A 27914-nucleotide genomic window follows, 5' to 3' on the forward strand; every position below is an offset into this window, starting at 1 on the left:
GGCTCACGGGCCCAGCCGCTCCGCGGCATGTGGGATCTTCCCGGACCGGGACACGAACCCGTGTCCCCTGCAGCAGCAGGTGGACTCTCAACCACTGAGCCACCAGGGAAGCCCTGTGTTAACCCTTTGTGACCAGAGAGAACAAAAGTAGTGCCAAGGTGCCCCTTCTCCTCCGATTCCTCCACTTGACCTTAACCTCCCCACTTTGGCAGAGCTCTGGGTGAAATGTATAGTTACATTTCTTTCCCATGGATGTACTTCCTATACCCATTTATAATTCACTCCCAATCTAGCCAAGAGGCGAATGTTTATATAACATGTAATTTTATATGGAGATGTTCTCAGGGGTGATCCAGACTTGACCAAGATTCCCAGTCAAAGGTCTGACTCATCGTTAAACGCAATCATCTGTTTTATTTCAAAACACGTCTACACTGCATTGAGCACCAACACAGATGTGACCAAGAAACCCACAGTCCTGTCCCAGCAGGTGATGGGTCCAGTGTATGACTTGGGGTTGACTATTATTTTTCACAGTGAGAGAAAAAAAGAGAGGATAGGAAAGATGAAACGAACATTATTCCCAACTCCTCTTCAGGAATCTGAGTGATGATACAGGGGATATTTAAGAGATTTCATAAAGTTCTTCCAAAAACCCTTCTCCCCATCAGCTGATGTTCAAATATGGAACCTGGGCTGGTGGACCAGCTAGACTTGAGCGACACTAGAGCACACTGTTTAAAATTACATCCACACATTCCTGCAAAAGATAGAGGAACAGGCCGTGCCAAAGTAGACTGGTAGTTTTACTTTTTCCTGTTTTATGAACCCGTACAAGTTTAGAGGCTATCAGAGCTGTACAACCACAACTGTGATACAGCGTCTGCTCAGTACAAACATTTTTTGTGTAGGAGAAAGAATTCAGTTCACCTATAGGGGGAAATGTCCTGAGTTGGATGGTGCCAAGACAGAACTGTCCATTGTGACCCCACAGAAGTACGTGGGATCTCAGGAAGACCAGAAATATCTTTCATTTTAAAATAGAGTCTCTAAATCCAGCTGCTTTTTAAAAATCAGTATTCCCGTATCTTTCTTCCGAGGCAGAAAGTAAACGTTAGGAAACCGGCAGGTTCTCTTTCTCAAAGGCACACACAGGGTTTGGGGATCACTGTGGTTCTTGGTTCCTGGAACACCTGAGCCTCTGGCACCATTGGGCCTTCAGCAGCCTCCTCGGCATCCAGGGCTGAGATCCTCATATTCCAGAGCAAAGTAGCCAATCTGGAGGACTTGTGTCATGGGGAAGAGAGAAGGTCACCCCTTTAGCTCTGGATCCCCATCATCTGAGGGAAGTGGAAGGGGGCAGGTAAAAGCAAACCTTTGTTTCATAAAGTCATCATTGGAGCAGGCAGCCGAGCACACTGAGACCCTGTCGGTGCCCTTGTTGTGAGACACAAAATGCCTTCCCCAAAGTACAGACTTCTGTGTATGATCTAAAATAGACGCCTTTGAAATGATTTACCCAGACCAGTGAAAGGCGGTTGCTCATTACATATTATGCAAGTTTAGATTTTCTACTTGATTATTCACCCCAAATCAGGCTTTAAAAACAGACCCAACTAGACTGGAATGCATACATTTCAACAGATCAGAAACTGCAAAATGCTTATGCCACTTACTGACATAGCTTTACACCCAAGGACGCCGTTGGTATAAATATTTCCAAATTCCTTTGCATTTTAACAACAAGAGAGAACAATCAGAACAAAGACATGATTTCAGTTTCTAACATCGATTGAATTATATTGTCTACCTTAGTTACATATCAGATGACATAGCTTTGCTCCGTTTTCTATGCATTTTAAATCATCTTATACAAAATTTATATTAAAACAATTTTTTTTTCAAAAGACAAATGCTTAGAGAAGCAAGTCTTATGAATACTCTTTCCTTCCATTACTTTTGGCAAGTGGAGGAATCACCGTGGATTTTGAGTGGAGTGGTGAAGCATTTCCACAGGTCATCTTCTCCACACAGTCAGGCATGAGGGGGAAGTCGGAAACTCTCTTTTTAAAAACATATTGGCAGGAGGGCACAATTCTTAAGCTCTTTAGGGCCTGTGAAAACAAAGAGAAAGGTGACGGTCACTCCTTTTACTGGCACTGTGACTGGTAATCCCGTAAGTCATTGTTCCTATTGTCCTTTGTCTACGTCTTCCAGTTCTGGATTATGGGGCTCTTCTCTCCCTGCTCATCCCTCCTCCAGGCCTGGTCCTCACACCCAGGGTCAGATTCCCGGGCATTTCCAGACACATAACTCTGCAACTGTATTGCTAATTGTATCCCTCGACCCCCCAGTTGTATAGCATTTATCCTTCCCCACCCAATCATATATTATCTTCCCAACAGATGGGTTTTCGTTCAAGTTCACTTAGTTGGAAAATTAAGACGAGAGGTCAAATCTGGTGAGATCTCAATGGAAGTCAACCAAAGAGCCATCTCTGGCACTTTCCTGGAAATTTATAAGGCCCCAAATAGACACACGTTCTTCTGGGAAAGCTTCAGATGTAGTGCTTACGGAGGCTGGTGGCTTCTGAACACGACCTTTATTTGGAGGTTTCTATTAGTTCAAAGGTTGGAAATGGTTGCCCGCATTTACCTATCACACGGGCCTAAGGTATTTACTTACGAGTACCTTCCCGACATTTTTCGAACAAACGCAGTGATGATTCCACCAATGAATCCAATGGCTAGTAAGACCCCGACTATGATTCCAGTCAGGGTCACTGTTGACAAGCCACCTGATTGAGGAGAAAAAAAAAAAAAGCATAAGCCCCAGATAAACAATACACCAGCAATAAACAATGCCACTGGCCCACCGTAGATAACAAATGATGTTCTATGTTGTTTCTCCTGTATGCAGTGGGAGTTGACTTAGGAAGGCAGAAATGTTGGGTTATTCTAATCTCATATTATGAACGGAAAGTTTTCTGGGTCTCAAGATCTCTCAAGCATACCAGTCCTACTAGGTGGCTTCACTGTTAATTACTGGGTAGCGTTTGTGTACACACAGCTACTAAAGTAGCCCCTATTTTCATTCTTAGGAATGATAAATTGTGATATGACACCATTTTCCATAGCTGTCATTAAGTGAATAGACTCATTAGCAGTTTGCTTATTTTCAAATACAGGCTTTTCTCTCTTAAAGGAGGTTTGAAACCTATTCTCAGAAGGCTTGTATTCCGCTCCCATTGACTACAATCCAGGAAAGAATGTAATTCATCACAAAGATTAAGTTCAAAGAGACCTTTTTTAAAACATAAGAATATTTTGGTACCAAAATCTAACCCACCTTTCTTAACTGTTGGTTTTTCTCCATCTGTTTTCCCTATAAAGAGAGAGATGTAATGATATAGAATTATTAGGATTTAGTAACTATAATTTAACAATTGGCAGAAGATGAATTTACCCTAAATGCAAGGTAACAAAACACAAGCAAAGAGGATAATTTCTTAAGTAAATTGGATCAGGGGAGTTTTAAGCAAGCTCTGACATGATCTTGTTTCAAAACTATTATTATTGAATTTATGAATGCTTCTTCACACCTATGGGTCTGTAGTTCTTTTGTGGAGGTTACTTTTTTTCTCACCCACTGTAGAGAACAGTGTCAAGGAAACGGACCCATAGAGATCTTAAATAAATAGTCAAAGACTTCAGAAGTTAGGGTAACAAAAGAATCTAAGCCCCTTGATTCTTGGTCCAATGTCAAGACCATATGGAAAACTCACCCGTTGTGATGAGGTCTATTTTGAAGAAACATCATTCTGAGAGCAAAATGTTCTGGAAGTTGTGGTCAAGACTGTGATTTGCCTCGTGATATCAATTTCCTAGCAAAATCCAGATCTTACAGGGCACATGATTTTAATGAGAACATACCCTTTGTATTTATGGCACTATTATTGTAGGATTTCTATCTGCAGCTAAACTTAATCCAATAGTTACAATGTGAATATTCTCATTTACCAAGGATGTGAAGTTGTTTAATTATGAATACCTTCCTGCAAGTAATAAAACTGTGAGTTTCTTTCAGGTAATTTTACACAATTTCTATTAAAAAATAAAGGCCTTTTGTTTTGTTTCTCCCATCAACTTCTTTGTATACTGAGTCCTTCACTCCTCTGGGTGGTAGGTGTTTATGAAGAAGTCAAGAGGCCTTGATATAATGAGACAATGGAGAGAAGTGATGCAATCAGGCCCTTCCCTAGAAACTTAGTTCACAATTTGCAAGATACCACAGATATCCAAAAGCTTTCCTAATCAAAGGTGACACCAGCCAACCATCAGCTATACGATGCTTTCTTTTTCTAACGGTTGAGTTGGAAAAAAGTCATCCACTCTGTACCAAATCCATCTTCAAAAAGAAGACATCTTTTCAAGATGGCCCCAGGGTATGGGTCCTTGAACCCAGCTCTCCCTGCATGAGCTGGACTCACAGCTCTACAGCATTTACGTGGAGCTCAAGCTGATCGCGCCAACCCAGTTGGGAGGCTGGGAGATTGCTGGTTTTGAAGCCTGCCCAGGACAAAGGTGTCATCAAGTCAACTCCCTAAATGTTATACCTGGCTGCCAACTACCAGTAGAGACAGGTCATGTCTTTTCCTTATCGTGTCTTAACATGGTGGCTGCATACTGGGCTCATAACATAACATTATCACCATCAATGACATCATTTGTCAGGAAATACATTACCGAAAATAAAGTTTGTGGAAGATTCATTACTAAATTAGAGTTTACTAGTCTTGTACTCCCTAGCTCCCTCCCAGTTATACTGACTGTGATCATGCAAGTGTGTCATACATATGAACATCATCAAACTTGGGCGTTTCATGGGAAAGACATCTGCTGCCCTAATAAAATGACCTCTTAAAAAACCAATTGTTTATAATTACATTGTAACTCACATGTGAAAATTTCTTGGAACACTGATGCACGAAGTGGGAATGTGCCATAATCACAGTTTTTGTGAAAGGGTGGGGTAGGGGACAGGACAAGAGAGTAACCATGAGTATTTTCCAGTTAATCGAGAATTTTTATTTTTAAGGAATAGGAGAAATCTCCTGGTATGCTATAAAAACTAGTCAACTTGTAATGCTCCATTTTCTGCTGCTCATTAGCTGTGAACTCTTGTTACAAATGATCGACGCTTCTCCAAAATTTTGAAATGCTTTCCAATGACCAATTATCAATATATTGACGATTCTTTCCTTGCTTAGCCCTATTTGGTTCTCTCTGGTGTTTAATGTTCACCATTTCTTTAGCATCTTGGAGTAACCGTAGGCTTTATTTTCAAAGCATGTTACAAAACTTTTTTTATCTTTGTGGTAAAATACACAACATAAACTTTACTGTCTTCACCATTTCTCAGTGTACTGGCACTGTACCGATTCCCCACCCCCTCCTCCCCCACAGCCCTGGCAACAACCATTCTACTTTCTGTCTCTATGATTTTGACTGCTCTATGTATCTCATCTAAGTGGAATCGCACAGCGTTTGTCTTTTGGTGACTGGCTTATTCCATTTAGCCCTCAAGGTTCATCCATGTTGTAGCATGTGTGAGAATTTTCTTCCTTTAAAAGGCTGAATAATACTCCATTGTATGTATATGACACATTTTTGTTTATCCAGTCATCTGTCCATGGATGACGGGGTTGCTTCCATGTCTTAGCCACTGTGTCTACTGCTGCTGTGAACATGGGTGTACAAATATAACGCATTCAAAAAATCTTCAGAAGTGCTACAGAGTTTTTAAAACCAGATTGGCGATTGGGTCTGGAAATGCGTATTAAACAGTAAGGAATAACTTTCTAGGTGTTCAGCTGTGTAACTGGTTTCAGGAACCACGGCTTTAGGGAAGGTCCTTATGTTTGCTTTCATTTAAAGATGAAAACACCTAACTATATAAAATGATTATAGAAAATTGCTTGAGTTAGCAAGCGCTCATGGCAGTTATTAGAGGATTAGTTCCTTTTCTCTTCCACTCCTATCTACTACAAAATAAGGTATATTTAAAAAATATCCCAAACAACTGAATTTCTCTTAAGAAAGCTCTGGAAATAGGAGGCTCTTTCCCTCCTGCTAAGTTGTAATGGCAATGATCTTTCCTCATGCTCATTAGTGATGGTCTAAACCTCATAATAATGACAAAGACTCAAAGTTGCCCTAAAGAGTTTCACCTCATGGGGTCCCATTCACTTCGCTGCAGGTACCAACTGTGAATCACAAGCACAGCCCCAAATCCCGGTAAGACTGGTTTAGAGTAGATTCTTGCTTCATTGTGTACAGACATGAACTCAGTGTAAGGTGGTAAACGTTAGCATAGATTCTACTAAGATTTACATAGGTTGGCTTACGTTTTACGCTTTTGGGTGTCAACACAAAGCTCTTAGTGTGGCATGATATCAGGTTAGGGTCAGCAATATGACACCCGTAGCTACCTAACTTGCCCTTGTGGAGGCATTATCACTAGTTGTCATATAAGGTTAGAAAGCTGTCGTCAGCAAACCAATAAATAAAAATTCTGAAATTTGTATTTCACAGAAAGCTTGGTTCAAACTTAGGGCTTGCATTCCAATATGTGCCCCATTGATTATTATATTCGTTCCTGGATTTTTTGGAATGCACTGATTATGGCAAAAGAAGATCAACCCCTACTGGGGTGTCTGGTTTTCTTACCCGGGGACGGACGAGTTGCCACATTCAGGGTTGTGGTGCTCTGGCTTTGTCCTTGGGAGTGGGCTGTGCTTTCTGCAGTTGGCAGGTCCTCTTTGTGATCCTCTGTTGTGCTCTTTGTTCTTGTCGGCATCTATTGGAGATGTAAATGAGGCAAAACAGAAATAAAACCTAATGCTTTATACTCTGCCTTAGAACAGAAATGGATTTAAGGTGGCATAAATGTATAAGCTATATGATGACCTGAATTTAAAGTGGAAACAAGAAAACAAACATAAAGAAACAACAAGAATGGGGATAGGAGTAAAATCCTGAAGTAAATGCCAAATGTTTAGCACGCTGACTTCCTAAGGTCTAAACTCTTCAGAAAATACTGGGGCACGAGGCATTAATTCTTTCTCTTCCTTGAACTTGAATGGCACTCTTCCCCTGTAACATTTATTTGGCACATACTATGTTGTATTATTTTTAATGCCCTTCCTTCCCCAATTAGAGTGATAGTTAGCCGTTACTAAGAGCTTACTATCTGCCAGGCCCTCTAAATACCTTCTCATATACACCACAAAAACCCCTAAGTAAATTCTATTATTAGCCCTATAGTATGAATCAGGCTTAGAGAGATCAGAAAACATGCCCAAGCTCACAGAGCTAACAAGCGACAGAACAAGACTTGGAAATGGTTCTGCTGACTCCAAAGTTCATGCCAATGTAGCATTCAACAAATATGCTCGTGAGCACAGGCAACAAAAACAAACATAGATCAATGGGACTATACATCAAACTTAAAATTTTGTGCATCAAAGGACACAATCAACCAGAGTGAAAAGGCAACCTATGGAATGGGAGAAAATATTTGCAAATCATATACTTTAATATCTGATTAAAGTATATAGAACTCCTACAACTCAATGACAAAAAAAATCAAATAACTTGACTTAAAAAAAATGGGCAAAAGGACTAGACTTCCAGTCTTTTTTTTTTTTTTGGCTGTGCCACACAGCATGCAGGATCTAAGTTCCCTGACCAGGGATCAAACCCATGCCCCCTGCAGTGGAAACACAGACTCCTAACCACTGGACCACCAGGGAGTTCCCTGGGCAACAGGACTTGAGTAGACAAATCTCCAAATATGATACGCAAGGGCCAAAAAACGTACAAAAGACGCTTAATATCACTAATCATCAGAGAAAAGCAAATCAAAACCACAGAGATTATTGCCCCACACCTGTCAGGATGGCTACTATCAAAAGAACAGAAAATAACACGTTGGCAAGGATGTGGAGAAACTGGAACCATTGTGCACTGTTGGTAGAACGGTTGCAATCACTACGCAAAATAGAATGGAGGTCCTTAGAAAAATTAAAAATAGAACTACCATATGATCCAGCAATCCCACTTCTGGGTGTACACCCAAAAGAATTAAAAGCAGGGTCTGGAAGAGATATTTGCACAACCATGTTCATAGCAGCACTATTCACAATAGCCAAGAGTTAGAAGCAATCCAAACAGATGAAGAAAATGTGGTACATACAACGGAATATTATTCAACCTCAAAAGGAAAAAAATTCTTACACATGCTACCATATGGATGAACACTGGGGACATTACGTTCAAGCATGCTGAAATAAGTCAGTCACAAAATATCCCTGCATGTGATCACGTACATATAATAAATATCCCTGCATGTGATCACATACATATAATAAATATCCCTGCGTGTGATCACATACATATAATAAATATCCCTGCGTGTGATCACATGCATATAATAAATATCCCTGCGTGTGATCATATGCATATAATAAATATCCCTGCGTGTGATCACATACATATAATAAATATCCCTGCGTGTGATCACATACATATAATAAATATCCCTGCGTGTGATCACATACATATAAATATCCCTGCATGTGATCACATACATATAATAAATATCCCTGCATGTGATCACATACATATAATAAATATCCCTGCATGTGATCACTCACCAGAGCTGTCAAGCCAGCAGACTCATGGGGCTCTCCACTGGCACCTGGGGTCACCATGTAATCTTCCACACCCAGGGTCGCCTTGCCATTTTCCACACCTGTAGTCATGTCATCTTCTGGCCGGACCGTGCTGCCTGAAAAGGAAAGACTGAGTCAGACCTCAACGTGGAAATCATGTGGGCAGACCAAACTGGTCAGCTTCAGTCAGATTCTTTTCTTTTCATTTCTTTGGGGTATTTTTTCTTTTTAGGGGGGTTGTCATTCTGGCTTAACACAAACCATTCTACATACATACAACTGCCTGGTTATCTCCATTGTAAAAGTAAGGAAGATGGGCATATAAAAATGTGAAGCAGGCAGCCCCTCCCTGGTATCCCACTGAGGTATGCTGGATGGGGGGTGTACACCTTGCCTTTTCAATAATGAACCTGATTCTTCCTGGTGCCATTTCATACAATGAATTAATGCATTCCGGTCAGTAGAATATCGTTTAGACCTAGAAGAATAACCTGGAAAGATTTCTAAAAATGCTAATTAGCAGGCTCTATCCCACACCTACTGAATCAGAATGTCCAAAAGCAGGGCCTCCTTCTTTTTAAAATCAATCTCACTCTCCATTTAATTTTGAGACTGCTGTCTGCTTGAATGATTAGAATCACTGGCTCTGACCACAGACCTCATAGACGACACAGAGTTCAACCTCTTCTTTTATGGTTGGGGTTATCGCCTCCAGGGGAGATCAGTAATGTACTTAAGGATGCCCAGATAACCAAGAGATCTTCTAGTGTACCCAGAGCTGTACTAAAGAGAGACCTCACAGCCCCTGACACTGGCTTTTCTGCATTAGCACTAGATGAATGACCCTGTGTGCCAATGAGAAAGGTTTCCAGAGGAGGAGGGGATGGGTGGGGTGGGATTGCAGGTTGAATTCCAGGAGTCGGAGAGAACTAGAAGTGGCCTCTTCACCCTCTACCACAATGATCAGAGCTAATCCTGACCTAGTAGGAGCACCATCTCAACTCATCAAATAACCCTTTTCACAAGTTAAAGCAAATCTGACTCATTGGTCATGGGTTCCCTCTCCAGACTGGAGTGGCTCTGGAAGAAATTCCATGACTAACTGCAGTTGCAAAGTAAGTGAGCACACAGCCCAGGAGCAAGAGCGAGGGGGTGCTTGGAGACTTACGTGCTTAACTGAAGGGCAGATGTTCATATCTAGACAGTGCCTAAGTGAGCAATCTGGCCCTTGCCTTAAGATTCCTTATTCTTCCCATGCTTAGATGGCTCAGCCAAAGTCACAGCTAATAAATATCTGATCACAGCAAATGATGCAGAGAGGAAGGAAACCTCTAGAGCAAATTCTCTTGTTCCATGAGCCTTCTTTTTGCACTGAGGGTCCTAATCCAGTGTTGCCAATCGACGTTCTGGATGAGCCTCCCGAGCATATGCATTTATTTTTCATCTGGGGTGGGGGGAAAGGCTTTCACTAGTTAGCAACAACTGAATACCTCAGTGCCTGCAAATGGATCGCCTCCCTTTTTGGCTGGTTGCTGGGGGCTCCTGCTAAGGATTTATGACCATGATCTCAGCAAATGTTGAATGTATTTTTTTTTTGTTTTGGCTGCGTTGGGTCTTCTTTGCTGCGCTCGGGCTTTCTGTAGTTGTGTGGGGGGGGTGGCTTCTCTTGTTGTGGAGCACGAGCTCTAGGTGCGCGGGCTGCAGTAGCTGTGGCACGCGGACTCAGTAGTTGTGGCACATGGGCTTCAGTAGTTGTGGCTCGCAGGCTCAGTAGTTGTGGCTCACGGGCTCAGTAGTTGTGGCGTACGGGTTTAGTTGCTCCGCGGCATGTGGGATCTTCCCGGACCAGGGCTCGAACCCGTGTCCCACGTATTGGCAGGCGGATTCTTAACCAGTGCGCCACCAGGGAAGTCCCAAATGTTGAATGTAGTTATCAAGCTCAAGGGGGAATATCCCTTTGCTAGGCAAGCAGTCTTTATTAAAAAACTAAGCATCCTATTTTCTTTTCTTCCACTCCTGGTTTGAACTCAGTTAACAGACCATCCACTTAAAAAATGTTTTCTGGAGTGTTCAGCAAAATCACTTACTATATGGCATCCTCTAACTTTAAAAAGCAAAATCAAACCACCCTTGCTTTAAACAAATTAAGTACTGAATGAAGTTAGCTTGAATTCTTTCATAGAACGTTCAGTTCATTGAAAGCGTAACTTGATAAAAATTCCTTCTTGTTCTTTTCTACTCTTGGCCCACAGACCCAAGGACTAAAATTGCTCTGAATAGACAAAGGACATTTTATGAATGACACTCATGATTCAGAGGCATTTCTTTTGTCTCACTGCCCTGGAGTTCTTTTTGCTCCATGGGAAAGTTGATCTTTAACAAGAGATGCTCAATTCTCCCTCTCATTATTTCAGCTGAAGGCTTTCCTGGGTGAAGGGTTCCTACGAGCCCAGCTGCTGAGTTTCCAGCCAGCATTTGACATCCTTTTCTCTTGAATGGTGAAATTCAAATCATGTATTGATGCCTTTGCTCCCCAATCCTTTTTTTCTTCCTAAGACACGTGTGTGCACAGGCAACACGCACAACTGTTTATATAAGTGCAGCGATGAACCTACAATAACAGAGTCTGTTCTGGAGCGGTGTCCCCTTATGCTCACATGAACACCTTTTTCCTGCCACACCCAGCCTCCTCCAGCCTGCCGGTCAGAACCAATGGAAGTTTCCAAATACAGCTGTAAGGCATCCATTTGCTTTGGAATTTGTGTGTGTGTGTTATTCTTTAAAAAGGTACTACCTCTAAGAAGATGATGTGATAATTTGATTTGATCTTAAGGTTTCTAAGTTTGAGAACAAATGAGCACTGAAGAGATGCTTATTGGGATAAAAGTGTTAATTATGAATCATTTTTATCTTAGCGTTAAAGTCTAATAGCTCCAAAGAAACTATTCTAGTTTCCATACATTTATGGGATGGCATTTCTTTTAAAATATTTTAGAATTTGGATGGAATATTAAATCACACTCTTACTGTGACTGCCTTGCAACAGTCCCAAATTCTTGATTAAAAGCCTTTGTGTAAGTGTTTTCAGTTTTGTGGTTTTATTTACACTTCTCTGATTTGTGCTGGTGAGTTGTTCCATCTGTTTGCTGGCCGATAAGAGTGTCTTCTCTTGTGACCATTTTTCTCTTATGGTATTCACCTTTTTTAATAATTTTTAAATGCTCTTTATGCCTTAAGAATGTATTCTTTGGAATAGATGCTACAATCATTTTTTTTTTTTTTTTTTTTTTACTAATTGGCATGTCTCTTCTGTAAGTGGCAAGGTCCCTCACTAGTCAAACTTATTAAGCTTGTTTTGTCCCTCTGATGTCACACCTACAAACCCTTCCTCAAGATTATGTAAATTTCATCTATATTTTCCTTAAGGTTCTTTCTATTTGTCTTGTGTTCATCTCAAAGCGTGATGTAAAATGGGAATATAAATGTGATTTTCCCCCAAGGATTAAACTGTCATTGCAATAACTCCTCTTTTCCTCTCTGCTTCAAAACTAGCTCTCAATGAGACAAATGGTTTCTTCCAAATACTGTGTCAGGGTATTGGGAGAAACCTTTAGCACAAGGACCAGTCTAAATGACCTGGGCACCGCCATCTGCCCCCATGCCCCCTACATTCCGCCCTCTGTCTGCAGACTCTTTCCAGAACTGATTCCTAAATCTGTGTTCCCCTCGCCACCCATCTCCCTCTTCCTCTTCACATCAGCTGACCGCCGCTGAGCTAATTCTGTACCAGGGATGTAGTTAGAATAAAACAGGGTGCAGAGAGCAAGCACAAGGAGAGGGCGCCACACTCGAACAGAAGTGCACTGAGATCTTTCTGAGTCATAGGTTCCGCTGAGGGCAGGAGGTACAGCATTACAACACACCCTCTCTCCCATTTGTTCAGCAATGCAGGGTTTACGTGACGTCTTCAGGCTGACTTTATATCACAAGGTGGGTTGCGTTGGGCATTTTTGTCCCCATTGATCAGATGAGGGAGGTGAGGTTGACAGAGGCCCTCCTTGACCAAACCTTAGTGAGGCTCCTCTGAGCCCTCTTCTCAATGAGACCATGGCCTTGGGCTTCCGTGTCCATCATTGCAGAGTCCAGTTTCAGCAAGAACCCTGCTAAGTTCAGGTTAGAGACAATCTCTCAACCCCTTGATATGTGATCAAGTTCCCCATCTCCCACCTTTGATGTCTAAGTCCCTGGACTGCCTTTAGCAAGAACCCTGTTAGACCAGTTTAGCAAGAATCCCCCTACCCTTGAGGTCTCTTCTTCATAATTTTCTATCCACTGCCCCTCACTCTGCTCCTTGGCTACAAATCCCCAGCTGTCCTTACTGTATTTGAAGTTGAGCCCCATCTCTCTCCCCTATGGCAATAGTCTTGAATAAAGTTTTGCAGCTGTTTGAACGAGTGCCAGAAAAACTTTCTTTAACAAGGTCAGAAGTTAAACGATTTGCCAAGTCGGCCTGGTCAGTGAGTGGATTCAAAGCCAAGTGTTTTGCCTGCTCGTTGGCCCCAAGACCCTTTGGTGACTCTATGGCAGCTGTTGCCTGGAAAATGCCCACCCGTCCTGGGTTCTGTCATCCTTCCTCTTCACCCCCATCCTCATCCTCCCTTAAATTATAATCCTGTAAAGAAGACGTGGCACATATATACAATGGAATATTACTCAGCCATAAAAAGGAACGAAATTGGGTCATTTGCAGTGAGGTGGACGGACCTAGAGTCTGTCATACAGAGTGAAGTAAGTCAGAAAGAGAAAAACAAATATGCTAACACATATATATGGAATCTAAAAAAAAAAAAAGGTTCTGAAGAACCTAGGGGCAGGACAGGAATAAAGATGCAGACGTAGAAAATGGACTTGAGGACACAGGGAGGGGGAAGGGAAAGCTGGGACGAAGTGAGAGAGTGGCATGGACATATATACACTACCAAACGTAAAATAGATAGCTAGTGGGAAGCAGCCGCATAGCACAGGGAGATCAGCTCAGTGCTCTGTGACCACCTAAGAGGGGTGGGATAGGGAGGGTGGGAGGGAGACGCAAGAGGGAGGGGATATGGGGATAATGTATGCATATAGCTGATTCACTTTGTTATAAAGCAGAAACTAACACACCATTGTAAAGCAATTACACTCCAATAAAGATGTTAAAAGAAGATTAACATAAGATTACATTAACAATGAAAAATGTAAATTATGCACCCAAATAAATTGAATTACAGTATCCAATGTCTTCATAAAAAAAAAAAATTATAATCCTGGTTGTCGGAAGCAGTTGCTTCCTTGGGCATCTCACCTCCTCTTATGAAATCCCATCCGTTAGAATCCCCCAATCAAGTTATTTAGTGACTACAACCTCTGTTTCCTCAAATGAGTCCCCTTCTCGGACTAGGCACCCAGAAGTGGCATGTTAGAAGTCAGGTGTGATCTGCCTTACAAAGGCTGTATTTCTCAGAGCAGAGGTTCTCTTGCTTCTACAAACAAAGGCAGCAGCAACGATGGAGACTGGAGCTTTCCCGAGGTTCACCTCTATCTCCTTGAATATTTACTGCACACCTACTATATGCTGGGCCCCGTTCTGGGCACTGGAGACAGAGGCGTGAACCAGGTGAGGTCTCCACTCTCGTGGATTTGGGTACCGTTGTGGTGGAGTCCGGGTGCTCACAACAAGCAGACAAACGGGGAAAATCTCAAGATAGAGATTGCACCCCACCCCCCTTCAGATCCCTGCTCACAGGGCGCTTTCTCGGGAGGCCTTCCTGACCACACATGGAGATCAGTACCCCCCTCCCCACACACTAATATTAGTGAATATTTGTATATTCACTGATCGACTATCCCACTAGAACATAAGCTCAGTAAAGGCTGTTTCACCTCAATGTCCCCATTGCCTACGATACTGGCACAGGGGAGGCACACAGTACGTATTTGTTGAATGACTGAGTGATCTCCAGGTAGGTGAAGAGCTGGTCTAACTAACCCTGAAGCCCAGAATGAGCTTGGAGCACCACACACTCCAGAAACAGGGTGATCAGTATGGCTGGATGGTAAGAAAATGAGACCCGGGAGGTGTGGAGGGCCAGTCTGGTGGAACTCTGTAAGGAAGGGGTCTTGATTTCAACTGGAGTAGAAAGGAAGCCAGGAGATGATCTGAGTGGGGGCAGGACATAACCCCAGTCCCAGGAACCACTCTTATTGCCATGGAATAGATGTGGGTGTCGGGTATGGTGCCGGCGTCAGACGGAAGCTGAGAGATCACTTAGACTGTTGTCCAGGCAGAAGTGGGTGGTGTTTGCACCAGGACAGAGCAGGGGGAAGGGAAAGAACTGGACAGGTAACAACTGGAAAGCATCTGAAGTCATTACCCCAACAATCAGAAATAAATATGAAACCTCAGCGGCGAGACTTCATTTTACCATTTGCTGCAGCTCTGTGGATAACAACATTTATTTTATTTTTTTAAGTCTTTTATTGAATTTGTTACAATTTTGCTTTTTTTTTTTTTTTTTTTTTTTTTTTTTGTGGTACGCGGGCCTCTCACTGTTGTGGCCTCTCCCGTTGCGGAGCACAGGCTCCGGACGCGCAGGCTCAGCGGCCATGGCTCACAGGCCCAGCCGCTCCGCGGCATGTGGGTTCTTCCTGGACCGGGGCACGAACCCGCGTCCCCTGCATCGGCAGGCGGACTCCCAACCACTGCGCCACCAGGGAAGCCCTTGCTTCTATATTATGGGTTTTGGGGTTTGTTTTGGTTTTTTGGTCGTGAGGCATGCAGGATCTTTGCTCCCCGACCAGGGATCGAACCCTCACCCCCTGCATTAGAAGGCACAGTCCTAACCACTGGACCACCAGGGAAGTCCTGATAACATTTAGAGTGTGAATCGGTGAACTGAAAAGAGAAGGATGTTCCCATATGATGCTGAGTCCTTTACTGGATTTCACCTTGTTTTATCAGGACAGCCACAGAAGTCTCCTACATAAGTTTAGGTAAAGAGCCTCTGCCCCATTTCCATCTCCACATAAGGAAGAAGTTCCCTGTGGTCCTCTTTCTGCTGACCTGAAGCTTCAGAATCCAACAGTTGGAGATTAAAGTGGGAAAGTTGATTTTAAAAGAAGTCAAGCTGAGTTACCCCCAGGGTTTCAAAGAAAACCGGTGGTGTTAGCCAAATAGATTAAGGCATCTTTCATGTTGTCTGGTCTTGGAATGATTTTTGTGGCCATCGAGAAGTAGAACGCTCTTTTTCTTTTCTTGCAACATCCTAGGAAGTTCTGAATTTTCCCTGTAGGAGAAACTGTAAGATAACTGACAAACAAATAATCCCAATTAAATTTGGGAGAATGTAATGCTTTTAGAGGGAGGTCAAAACATCTATTTAGAAAACAAAACCAAAAATGCCTGCTTCTGTTTCTTTGCCCAGACACTGGCTTTTATACATTATTTTTCTATGTCTCAAAACTGTGCTCAGAAGCCTGAAAATAAACACACCCCAAACTGCAGAGGGGTGTCAGCCTCCAACATTATCCAACGTTCTGCAGACCACCCACTGTGATCACCGAGATAGTCAGATCTTTGTGCAGCCTTTCATCTCCATTCAAGACATCCCCAATTTAGCTGTTTGATGGCACTCCTTTCGTTACCATGATGTGGGTTTCTGCAGCCGGAAGGAAGGTGTTCGGACTTTGCTTTTATTTACCACATCTTTCGAGTGACCCCTCTGGTCCCATAGGCTGGCCCACATCCTCACTTGTACAGAAGACTTTCTGTGGAATATCGAAAGCCATTTGCCGACCCAGACCCTCAACTCCTGGCAGACCCCAGGTTGTGGTCAGTACAATCACTGATGTGGCCTGTGGGCTTCCCCACCTACCTCCAACCCCTTCCAAGGATCCTGGTAAATTGCTTACTGGATCACAGTTTGGCCGTGGAGAATCTAGGCAACTCCTAGAGGTCTGGCCACACCACTCAGTACCCCACAGGAACACATGTGCTCTTAATTTTCCTTCAGGCCATACAGTACAGCCTCCAGCCCACAGAGTCCCATATTCCCCATGCCCGGCACCATGGTTAAATATTTAGCAGATGTTTGCTGAGTGACTGACTGAAAGAGTACACTTACAGTCAAGTAGGAGATTTCTTTGGAGTTCTCCCTTACCTTATAATATCCCTACCACCATCCACCCTGCTTCACCCAAGAATTGTTAAATGCCTTCCCCTGATGAAAGAGACAGCAGAGCTGAAAACAGGACACTTCCCCTATGAGGATGGACTTTGCTGCTCTGCCGTTTGATTTTTAATGAGCTGCAGCCTGTCCACTCATCGCAGCCGGTCCTGTCAGTCCCTGCAGGCTGTGGCTGAGACTGCCCGCTGTCGGCATCGGGGACGCGTGCCTCTCCCAGAAAAAATCAAGAGAAACGTGTCAAGCCTGCAGAGATCAGACAAGTGTCACTAGTTCCTCTAGGGAAATCAGAAGAGATGCTACCCATTAAGACTTGGAGCAGCGAACATCCCCTGGCTTCAGAGAAGGGGAGGTTATGCTCAATGCCCCAAGGGGCATTTTTCTTTGACCCCTCTGGGTCACCTACCAAAGCTGGAGGCAGCGTTCTGAAAGTCTCTGCTGCTGAACGTGGCAATAAAGAAAGGAGAGGGGCCAGAGATGGCTGGGGACTCCTGTTTCATTTCAGAAGCAAGGACACACACCACTCACTGGCAGGTGGAAGGTGCAGGACACGCAGTCCATAAGACAGGTCTCCCAACCACATCCATTCTCTTCCCTTCGATGGGGGAAAAGGAATTGAGACCTAGTGTGTACCCATCACAAATCCTCGCAATCAATCTCCATGACCATCCACGAGGTAGGTATTTTAATAATGGCGACTGTTTTATAGGAGAATGTGCACAACGTTTGTGCCAAGCACTCTCTTTGATCTTCACAAAAGCCTTGCAGACTGACATCATCCTCATTTTGTAAATGAGGATGGTGGAGCTGAGGGTAATCTACCCATGTAGCCAGCAAGGGGTGATGCAGGGCTTACACATCAAGATCTGTCAGACTCCAAAGAAATCCCCAGCTCTAACCACTCCGTTACACAGCCTTTATGTGTATTGGTTACTTTTCCACAGCTCCCACTCATTCTCCTCCCCGACTCATCTCCATCACTGCCCACCCAAACCCTACGTATTTTTCACGGCCCAGGGAAAACACCTCTTTCTTCAGAGCCCACTCGCACCCTCCCGAGGTGCCAGGAGAAAGTAATCTCCTCTAAATTAGTGTAGTGCTTGATAACACCGCATTCACGACTTTCTCCCTACTAAGCATTTATCAATTTATCAAACTTCTTGAGGGCAGCGTTCCTTTCTGCTGTAAGTCTATGGCCCAGCCGCTAGCAGCCTCTGATAACTGAATGAATGAATGAGTGAATATTTACACTTTTCAGGACTCGGGAGAATGAATCAACTTACCCACTCACCCCAAACTCAAAGAGGGCTCAGGACCCTTCAAATGCCAAAACTCGAGGCTGTTGGTTACAACCTCAACCAAGATTACTCAACCTGGGGAGAGGTTTCTCTCTTGACCAAGAGCGGAATGTTCTCAGTAAAAAGAGGAAATGAGTTCACAGTTTTGTGGACTGGAAACAACACCTCTGTAATAACTTTTCTGGAACCTGGCAGGGGCCGCAGTCCTGCATCAAGAGGCCACCTCCTAGGGTGGACCGCTTAGTACCTGAATAACCAAACAACTAAAGCGGGCTTTAAAAGCGCTGGCCTGGAGCACAGCATCTCAATGGGATGATCGGGTGTTTGGGAAACACTTACCATCTGCTCGGAAACTGAGCTTGTGATTCACGCAGGGCTGTCAGCTGAGCAGGCCCTGATTTTGCAACAGTGAAAAGAGAAGCCCCTTCGGCTCTGACCTCACCCTCCACCCATGCACAGACATCCTCCACAGACAGTCCAGCTGTGAGCCCAGGAGGATGGGGCCCTACAGGAATGTACAGTATGTAGCTGTGTTTCCTCTATCTGTGCTTGGCCTTGAGCCTAAGCCTGTTTCTTCTGAGCCTCCTTGCCATCCTTCTCCCTTGTTCCCACGAATGGGGAATTCAGGCAGCAAACTTTGTGTCCAGGGCTTATTTCTGATGCCATTTTAGTTGCGATCTCCCCAGGTACCCATCAGATACATCAGATCGGATGTCTTACTTATACCTCAAACTCACTGTGTCTATAAGACAATGCATAACCTCCTGTTCCTTCTCATCACATTGGTTCCTAACCTCTCATCCCTCCAATCTGCCAATCTGATTTCTATCACCTGCCTTCTTGTCATTCCTGCCAAATGGATTGGGCCACTGTGTTTCTTCCCTCTTCCTCCTGCCAGATGTTTACCACGTACCAACCATATGTCTTTTTTTTTTTTTTTTTTTTGCGGTACGCGGGCCTCTCACTGTTGTGGCCTCTCCCGCTGCGGAGCACAGGCTCCGGATGCGCAGGCTCAGCGGCCATGGCTCACGAGCCCAGCCGCTCCGCGGCATGTGGGATCTTCCCAGACCGGGGCACGAACCCGTGTCCCGTGCATCGGCAAGCGGACTCTCAACCACTGAGCCACCAGGGAAGCCCCCCATATGTTCTTTTAAGCGCTGAATAAGACGGGTCCTGCTCTCTTCTCTAAAGAGCAAGAGATGTACACAAATAATTAAAATACAGTGATAAGAATAGCCAAAGTGATCTTGGAAAAGAACAAAGAGAAGGACTCACACTTCCCAATTTCAGAACTTACTACAAAATTACAGTAATCAAGACCATGTGGTACCAGCATAAGGAGAGATGTATAGATCAATGCAATAGAACTGAGAGTTCAGAAATAAACCCACACTTTTATGGGCAATTGATTTTGACAAGGGTACCAAGATAATTCAGTGGAAAGAACTGTCTTTTCAACAAAATGGTGCTGAGCCCACTAGATATCTTCATGCAAAAGAACGGCGTTGGACCTCTATTTCACACCATGATTAATTCATTAAAAATTAATTTCAAATGACTCAACGACCTCAGCGTAAGAGTTAAAACTATACAGCTGTTGGAGGAAAACATAAGAGTAAATATTTGTGACCTTAGATTAGGCAGTCGTTTCCTAGACAAGACACCAACAGTACAGGCAACAAAAGAAAAAAACAGATAAATCGGACATCATCAAAATTTTTAAAAAATTGTGCTTCAGTGGATGCTATCAAGAGATTGAAAAGCCAGCTCACAGAATGGGAGGAATATTTGCAATTCATACGTCTGATAAAGGTCTAGTATCCAGGATACACACAGAATTCAACAATAAAAAATGACAACCCAATTTTAAAATGAGCAAAAGAGACAAATAGATATTTCTCCGAAGAAGATATATAAATGGCCTTTAAACACATGAAAAGAAGTGCAACGTCATTGGTCATTAGGGGAACGCAAATCAAAATTATAATGAGATACCACTCCATACACACCAGGATGGCTACTATTTAAAAAAAAAAACCACTCAACCAAATGGAAAATAACAAGTGTTGGCAAGGATGTGGAGAAATTGGAACCTTTTTGCGTTGTTGGAGGAAAGTAAAATGGTGCAGCTGCTTTGGAAAACACTTTGGCAGTTCCTCAAAAAGTTAAACATAGAGTTACCATAAGACCTGGCAATTCTACTCCTAGGGACATACTTGAGAGAAATGAAAACATATGTCCACACAAAGACTTGTACATGAATGTTCAGAGCAGCATTATTCATAGTAGCCCCGAAATGGAAACAACCCAAATGTCCATCAATGGGTGAAGGGCTAAACAAAATGCGGTATAGCCATACCATAGAATATTATTCTACCATAAAAAGGAATAAAATTCGGACTCGTGCTACAACGTGGATGAACCTTGAAAACACCATGCTGAGTGGAAGCCAGACACAAAAGACCACATATTGTATGATGACATTTATATGAAATACCTAAAATAGGCAAACCCATGAAGACAGAAGGCAGATTAGTGGTTGCTGGGGGGTGAGGGAGGGGGAAATGGGGGCAGCTGCTAATGGTGTGGGGCTTTGGAGGAGGGGGTGATGAAAATATTCTAATAGTGACAGTGGTGACGGTTGTACAACTCTCTGAATATACTGAAAACCACTGGATTGTTTAACGTAAAGGGGTAATTTTGTGCCATGAGAATTACATATCAATCAAAAATTTTAAAGCAGCGATGAGTGATGTAAGAGGTGAATAAGAAGAAATCAGGAGATACTGAGCTACAAGCCTTGCTGGCTCTTATTGCCCCAATTCTGGACTCATGCCTCCTTCTTCTGTAACCACACTTAGTCTCTTTATCTCCTGACTCTCCCCCTCCCCCAAGACTAGTCCCATAAACTAGATTCAATCCCATGTGGTGTCCTTGTCATTAAGTTTTCTTCTGGCAATCACTATTCATGGCCCAATCTGCTCCCATTTGCCTATTGCCTACAGAAAAAGGTCTACCTCCCACTCAACACGGACTCAGCCTTCTCCCTGATTTCCAGCCCTCCCCAACTCATGACTCCATGACACCCACGACTCCAGCCAGCCTTCATGGCTTTTCCCAGCCCTGGGTGCCTGCCCACACCTCTTCCCACAAGAACTCCAGGTTGTTCTAATCTCCACACATTTTTCCAAGCAGTCTTTCTTGCCAGGATTGCCCTTCCCTGCCACCCTGCCCAACCAACTCCACCATTTTTCACAGCCAAGATCAAGTCCCATCTTCCCCACAAGGGTTTTTCCAGCTCCTGAAGCCCACAAGAATCTCATCTCCAAACTAGCAGCAGGTAATGGTGTGTGCCACGCAGGACATGACTTTTGTGCAGCCTTGTCTGTATATACCACACACGCATCTGCCTTGCCTCTCTGTGTGAGCTGCAGCCCCATTGTGTGATTCCGTTCTAACTCTTAAAGTTCCTAATAATATGTGTGCTCTATAAATGTTTAAGGGAACAGGGATTACGTCCTTTAGTTAGGTACCCCAACGTCAGTCTAGTTCTTCAATCTGAATTATGTATCCAACAAATAACAAGTGGACTTACTGCTGTAAAAGTTACTTGAAATCAACCTGCTGACGTCTCTGAGTGTCCTTGGCGGCCACGACCCTAAGCACAGCTGGCTGTTGTGCTGAATGTTTCGGGGTGTGGGCTCTGGGGTTGAGCTGCCTGAAGTGAAGTCTCACCATTGCTATTTTCTAGCTCTGTGTCTGTGTGTGAGTGACTGAAGCTCTCTGAGCCTCTTTACCCATCTGTAAAATACAGATAGTTCCTACCTTGTAGGTCTATTGTGTGGATTAAATGAAATAGGGCTTGGAAGGCACTTGACACTAAGCACTCAGTAACTGTTAGCTGTTATTATACAGTTACTGCTACGAATACCACCCATGCAGAATCTAGTTCCTTTAGTTTTACAGATTCAGAAATTTCATCTTATTACAGGGTGATCTAGCTCAGATGAAACTGTTTCACCCTAGCCAAGCTCATAAGAGGGCAGGAAGTCAAATAGCTTATTTAGAATGGGAAATAATTTCCCAATGCTTTCTACCCATATTTGCTATTCAAGGTGCGCCCTTCTCAAGAGTGAAATACCTGAAATGCTGTCTGGCGCAGATAGAACAAAGTCTGGGGTGAAGCAATTGGGTGGAATACATTTCCAGACTGTGAAAGAACAGGGAGCCCTAATTCACAGGAGCCCTACAGCCACCAGATAAGATATCTTGCATACTAGCTGTTAGCAAGGATAACGTTTGCCTTGTCTGACTCACAAAGAAGTTAGTAAGTAAATATTTGTTAAATAAATGCATTCCTTGGGTAAGGCAGGTTTCTCGTCATCTAGTCCTTATTCCTTTCCCCTCCCTGTCTAGATTCTGGGCAAACAGACTCCCTTCTCCTCTGGGCAGGATACCATTCACTGGATCACAGCTTTGCTTGTATTAACTGAGTTTTACTCACCCAGATGGAGACAGCGTGATGAATGACAGGAAATACTTCGTTCTCATCAATAATATGTTGACGCATCTTCTAGTGGCCCTTCCCTACTTCCCACCTATATTCCATATAACTGTCATTCCCCTGCCTGCTACAAATGTGACAATGACAATGATTACCTCCCCCGCTCCGGGGGAGGGACCTCAGTGACCTCTCTCTACTGCCTGGAGCCCTGGAAGCCCTGACCCTCTGGACAGAGGTGAGAGCACACCTTCCTCCGGAAAGGTGATTATCCTATTGGTAGGTTTGTTGTTTTTTTGGTTTGTGGGTGTTTTTTTTCCCTGCATAAAATTTAGCGTTGCCCTGACAATTTCAGTTTGTCAGACAACTAGGTGAATGAGGTGGGCAGGTCTGCAAATTTCCCTCTGAACTTAGCTCGATTCCCCTCAAAGAATTAAACCCATCTCCTCTGAGCAATTCCCGAGGCAAAGACACTCGGCCAGACGAAAAGGTGGGAGAGCCCAACCATCCCTACCTGTTGAAGTTCAAGGGAATGCTTGCCATGGACCAGCCGCCATGAGCAGTCTGGTTGGTGGGCAATGGGGTGAGACAGAGGGAAGGAAACAGCCACCTCATTTTCCTGCTTTGGAGAAAGTTGGCAGAATTCCGGTTGTTCCCTAACCTGGCTCCATCTCAGAGCCCTCAGATAAAATGCCTGATCGCTTTCCTTTCCCAAAAAGTTTTAAGACATCAGTAGGGAAAGATTCAGAACTCCAATCAAAAGGGGCTTTTATCTCCTGCCCACCCCACGGGAATCCTAAGACTTATCTCAGTAACCCACCCGCTCCCCCCAATCATTTGATTCTCTTCCAGCAAAACACTCTCACTGGATATTTCTTTGGAATATCCAAGGAATGGCAGATTCCTTGGAGAGCCTTACAGGATCTGATTTAGCTTTCTCAAGTGAGTTTCAAAAGGGTACTGCCAAGTATGTGAGCCTTTTCTCTCTCTACATCCTCCCCTGTAATATTTCCACAAGTGGCAACCTGGCATGCCTGCTCTTAGAAGCCAGAAATATGACAAATATTCAGATAAGCCAGTGGAATTTAAAGCACACGTTCGTCATTTTGCTGGTGAGGACTGAAGTGCGTGCTTTACGCTAGGTGTGCCTCCTCCAAAAGTCAGGATATGATGAATTACTATTTGGGGAATGAATTAATGAATCCTATTTTAAGGTACTGTGACATCTTCATGTTTAAAGGAGTATTATGGTAAGTATTAAATGTAAAGAACTTTTTATACCTTAAAAATTTTTGTTTTCATGTTTAAGGAGTCTAGAGCAAGGTTAACCTTTAATTTCAAGTTCAACCTTCTCCTTTTTTTTCAGTGTGTAATGTAGCAAAAAAAAGCTTGAGGTTTGGAGTTAGGCCCATTTTTTGAATCCCAGTTCTGGCATATTCTGAAGATAATAATGTATAATTCAAGGCCTTGTGATGATTAAATGAGGGAACTGTGACATTCCTAGCACATGGTGGGGGATGGGAAAGGGAGAGAGGTGGTGTCCTTCCTACTTGGCCACACCATCCACTGTCACGCCAAGGTCTGGGGTCTCTGTAATTCTCGGTATAGAGTTACTCACCGGCCTCTCATTACGGAGGCCAGAGGAACGAGAAGGGGCTGTGTACCTCTGCTCAGCCTGGGTTCCTCCCTATTTGCCATGTCCCAACTTAGCCTTCTTACGCTTGGATACTTTTTAAAAATGTGCTTTTCTATATTAAATGCTATCTTGGATCTCATACGCCAAGTGGAATGGATAGCCTCCGTCACGAAGGCTCTAACAGACCTGAGATGCTTTAAGTGCGACAAAAACTCTTAGCAACTCGTGAAGATTTCCGAGCATCTGAAACTGGCAAGAGTTTTGGGGAAATCACAGGGAAATTTGTTCACTGCATGATTAATCCTGAGTGGACTGGTCCCGGAAAAGCACATGTGGGTTTTCAGCAAGCAGCAGCCCTCAGAGCTTCACAAAATAAACGACCTCATGAAGAGGCCCGTGTACGTGTTTTGGATGAAAGTTCAGAGTGAGGGTAGGGCCTGACAAAGGAGGAAAATGCCAGATGTGTGGACAGCAGAGCTCCTCTGAATCCACTAACATCCCAAGAGACAACACGTGGGACCAGATTATACAACTGAACCAGATTATAACACTAGATGAGGGAAGCCCAGTGGGGAGTAGACTTCTATGACAAGGATAATAAAATTCATCACCATAATTACCCCCAGCCCAGCTCCCCAACAAGAGCCCACAATGGCTCAGCTCAAAGAAGTTATTCATCCATATTCAAGTTGCCTCACTCATTATGCTCAGACAAAACCTCCTTCTGGGCCTCAAATCCTCGCCAGCAACCCAGCAACTCTGCATTGACACACAGCCCCCGGGGAGGGGTCCGGGGGTGCTTCTGTCTTTAGCAATCGAGTTGCTAGTACTAGGGGTGGCTGGTTTTTTTCAGACAAGGTTTACCACTTCTTTTTAGGAGTACCTTTGATATTCGGGGCTGTCTTTAAGATAATTACGGCTAACACTTCCCCGGGAGAAAACAGAGGATGCCGCCCAGTGGCCGTCTTTCCTGGGCAGAGCTGGGATGCGGCTCAGTTTGGGGGCCTCCCACACCTGGCCCCGCTGAGCACAAAATGTTGTCATTTGCACACTGTCTTGCCAAAAAGGAAATGTAACTGAAACGCAGAGCCACGTATATCGCCCTGGAGAGAGAAGTTCCAAAGATAGGACTGCCACGAATAGCTCCCGGCCCTGCAAAGAGAGCAGCTCAGTTTCCCCGAAGCAGACGGGCCTGGCAGAGGGTAACAGACCGTATATCACTTCCCTAGGGCTGTGGGTATAATTGTCTTTGTGTGGAGTCCTCCCTCAAACCCCTCCCTTCAAGCAGGATTCTTCTGGCACCAGGCTTACCTCCATCCTCAATTTGGAAAATGAAAAAGAGTTTAATTTCCTCAACCTCCAACTCCAAAGATCACAAGTTAGCTTACAACGCCTTGGACCACTATTCAGTGAGCAACTACTGTGGTGCCAGATATTGTTTGGCTCTCGGGATCAAGGCGAAGACATAGCTGTGTCCACGGGAGCTTATACTCTACTGTGGAAACGGATTAAAAATAAAAACCCAAGAAAAATTAAACACTGACCAATGTGCATGGATGCCAGAAACACAGCACACTGAGCCAGGAAGAGGCAAGATGAGAAGAAGATGTAAGAGAAAGAGGAAAAGGGGAGGAGATGATGCAGATCATGGGCAGGCAGAGCTCCCATCATCAGATCCAGTGGAGCGAGGGTCTAAGGAGTCACCAACACTCAGTCACTGGCGCTCTTGGCCAAGTTTGACACATGGCCCCGAAGGAACTTAAACCTAAATGTTCACGATAGGCCTCCACGCACTCAGGACCCTCCACCTCAGTCCTTTCGACACACACTATCCTCTCTACAGAGGATAACGGAGGCCTCTTCCAATGGGTCTCCGCTGGTAGGGTCCTGGGTGTGTCCAGCGTGCCCTCCTACAGGGTATAAGACCTGGCAGCCCCCCAGAGGGAGACAGTCGCAGCACAGGGGAATTCCACCCCCAGCCCCTGTCCCTTCCGATTCCTTGGGGTCAGTTTCTTCTGAGGACATGGGCGGTCCTCCGATACACAGCCCTGTAGGAAAGCCCAGCGCCGCCAGTGGAAGGCTCCTGGCGGCTACCCTTCCACTCTATCTCTCAGGAGCCGTCAGGGGGTGGGCCGCCACCGAGGGAGACCCCCTCTGCTCCACACCTGCTGCCTGTGGATTCGGGATCTCCTCCTGGCACCCCGCTCAGCTCTTCCTCTGCGACCTGGCACCAGCAAAGCCGCTGTCTCTCGTTCTCGCGGGTCCTCCGGACTCGTGCGCACACATACACTGCCAGCTCCCCTCTGCTCTCCCGGGCAACCTCAAATACCAGGCCCGGGCATTCCCGCAAGTCCCAGCTCGCTCGTCCCCACCAGCAGCTGCAGGGAGCCCCGCCTGCTGGGTCTTACCATCTGCCAGGACCCAGAACGATGCGCGTCCCAAAACGAAGAACAGAACTGGCACCTTCCACATTTTCTTAGTTGACTTGTTCTTTGCGGGGCCGAGCAGCTCGTTTCTGTGCTGGGGGAAGATTATGAAACAGCCAGAGGCCCTCGCCTGATGGAGCGAGAGACTGGGGGCTGGAAAATGCGGGGAGCAGAAGTCCCAGCGCGGGAGGGGTCCCCGAGTTCCTTCGCCCGCAGCGTCAGCCGGAGGAGCAAACTTTGCAGTTGGGAACTTTCGGATCAGAGTCGGCATTTATCTCTCCCGACGAGGGCGAGGGCGGGGACAGCTCGCGCGGTAAGGTGGTCCCAGTTCGGGGCTCCCTAGGACCGCCCCCTGCCTCTGTTTGGCCAGCGCGAAAACGATGACCTCAGGCCAGGTTTAAAGTTACAGGGCCGCGGCTGCGGGGCGCAGCCGGCACGCGCGGAGGGCCAGAGCCCCGGCAACATAGGCTTTTATTCTGTTCCCCGATAGGAGGGAAAGGGGGCGCAGGCAATAAGCGATATTTTTTTTTTGGTAATTTTTAAACATCATTATTCTCTTTTTTAAGAGTAAGGCACAAGATTAGGTTTTTCTTCTTAGAAGTAAACTGTTCCTTGTGTGGCCAGTCATTTTAGAACCAAGCAAGGGATTGTTCTTGTAAATATTGAATTTGATGGCTTTAAAAAAAAAAAGTGGCCGTCCTCCTCTGGGTGAGCCAGAGGCGGTTCGCGCTGGTAAATCGCGCCCTTGTTCAGGGGCCGCGAGCGGGCGGGCTCCCGGGGGGCTGCCGGAGAGAGCTGGCTGGGAGCTTCGCAGCCCCGGTGGCTTCTGCAGGTTTGGAAAAAAGGCTGAGCGCGAGATCCGCCTCTTCCTACTTTGGATACAGCGCTGCGGTGCTGGGGCCCAGGACAGACCTGCGCGGTCGGTGGGGCGCAGCAGCCCAAGGATGTCAAAGGGACCCACCTGGTCACCAACCTGTGTCCACTTCCAGCTGGGGCTCGTCCCCTTTAATCCTGGACCTTGGCCCCCAAGTCCCCACTTTACTGGTTGAAGCGATCTTGCCCTGATCTCAGGTCCTGGATGTTAGCAACAGGAAGAG

At 44.8% G+C, this 27914-nt stretch overlaps 1 protein-coding gene across 1 annotated transcript; it reads right to left on the minus strand.

Moving 5' to 3' along the window:
- Positions 1–260: 260 nt before the first annotated feature.
- On the minus strand, positions 261–27443 carry PDPN (podoplanin). Its single transcript, XM_022598626.3, has 6 exons — positions 26800–27443; positions 8717–8850; positions 6729–6858; positions 3349–3384; positions 2686–2797; positions 261–2114 (listed from the first exon to the last, which is right to left on the minus strand). The coding sequence occupies exons 1-6, from the start codon at positions 27086–27088 to the stop codon at positions 2108–2110; spliced, it is 708 nt and encodes a 235-aa protein (XP_022454334.1). The 5' UTR covers positions 27089–27443; the 3' UTR covers positions 261–2107.
- Between the last annotated feature and the right edge of the window lie 471 nt (positions 27444–27914).

Source organism: Delphinapterus leucas, chromosome 1 (assembly GCF_059928025.1).
Source record: "Delphinapterus leucas isolate spDelLeu-1000000601 "Yukka" chromosome 1, BTC_Dleu_Yukka2, whole genome shotgun sequence".
Classification (NCBI taxonomy): domain Eukaryota; kingdom Metazoa; phylum Chordata; class Mammalia; order Artiodactyla; family Monodontidae; genus Delphinapterus; species Delphinapterus leucas.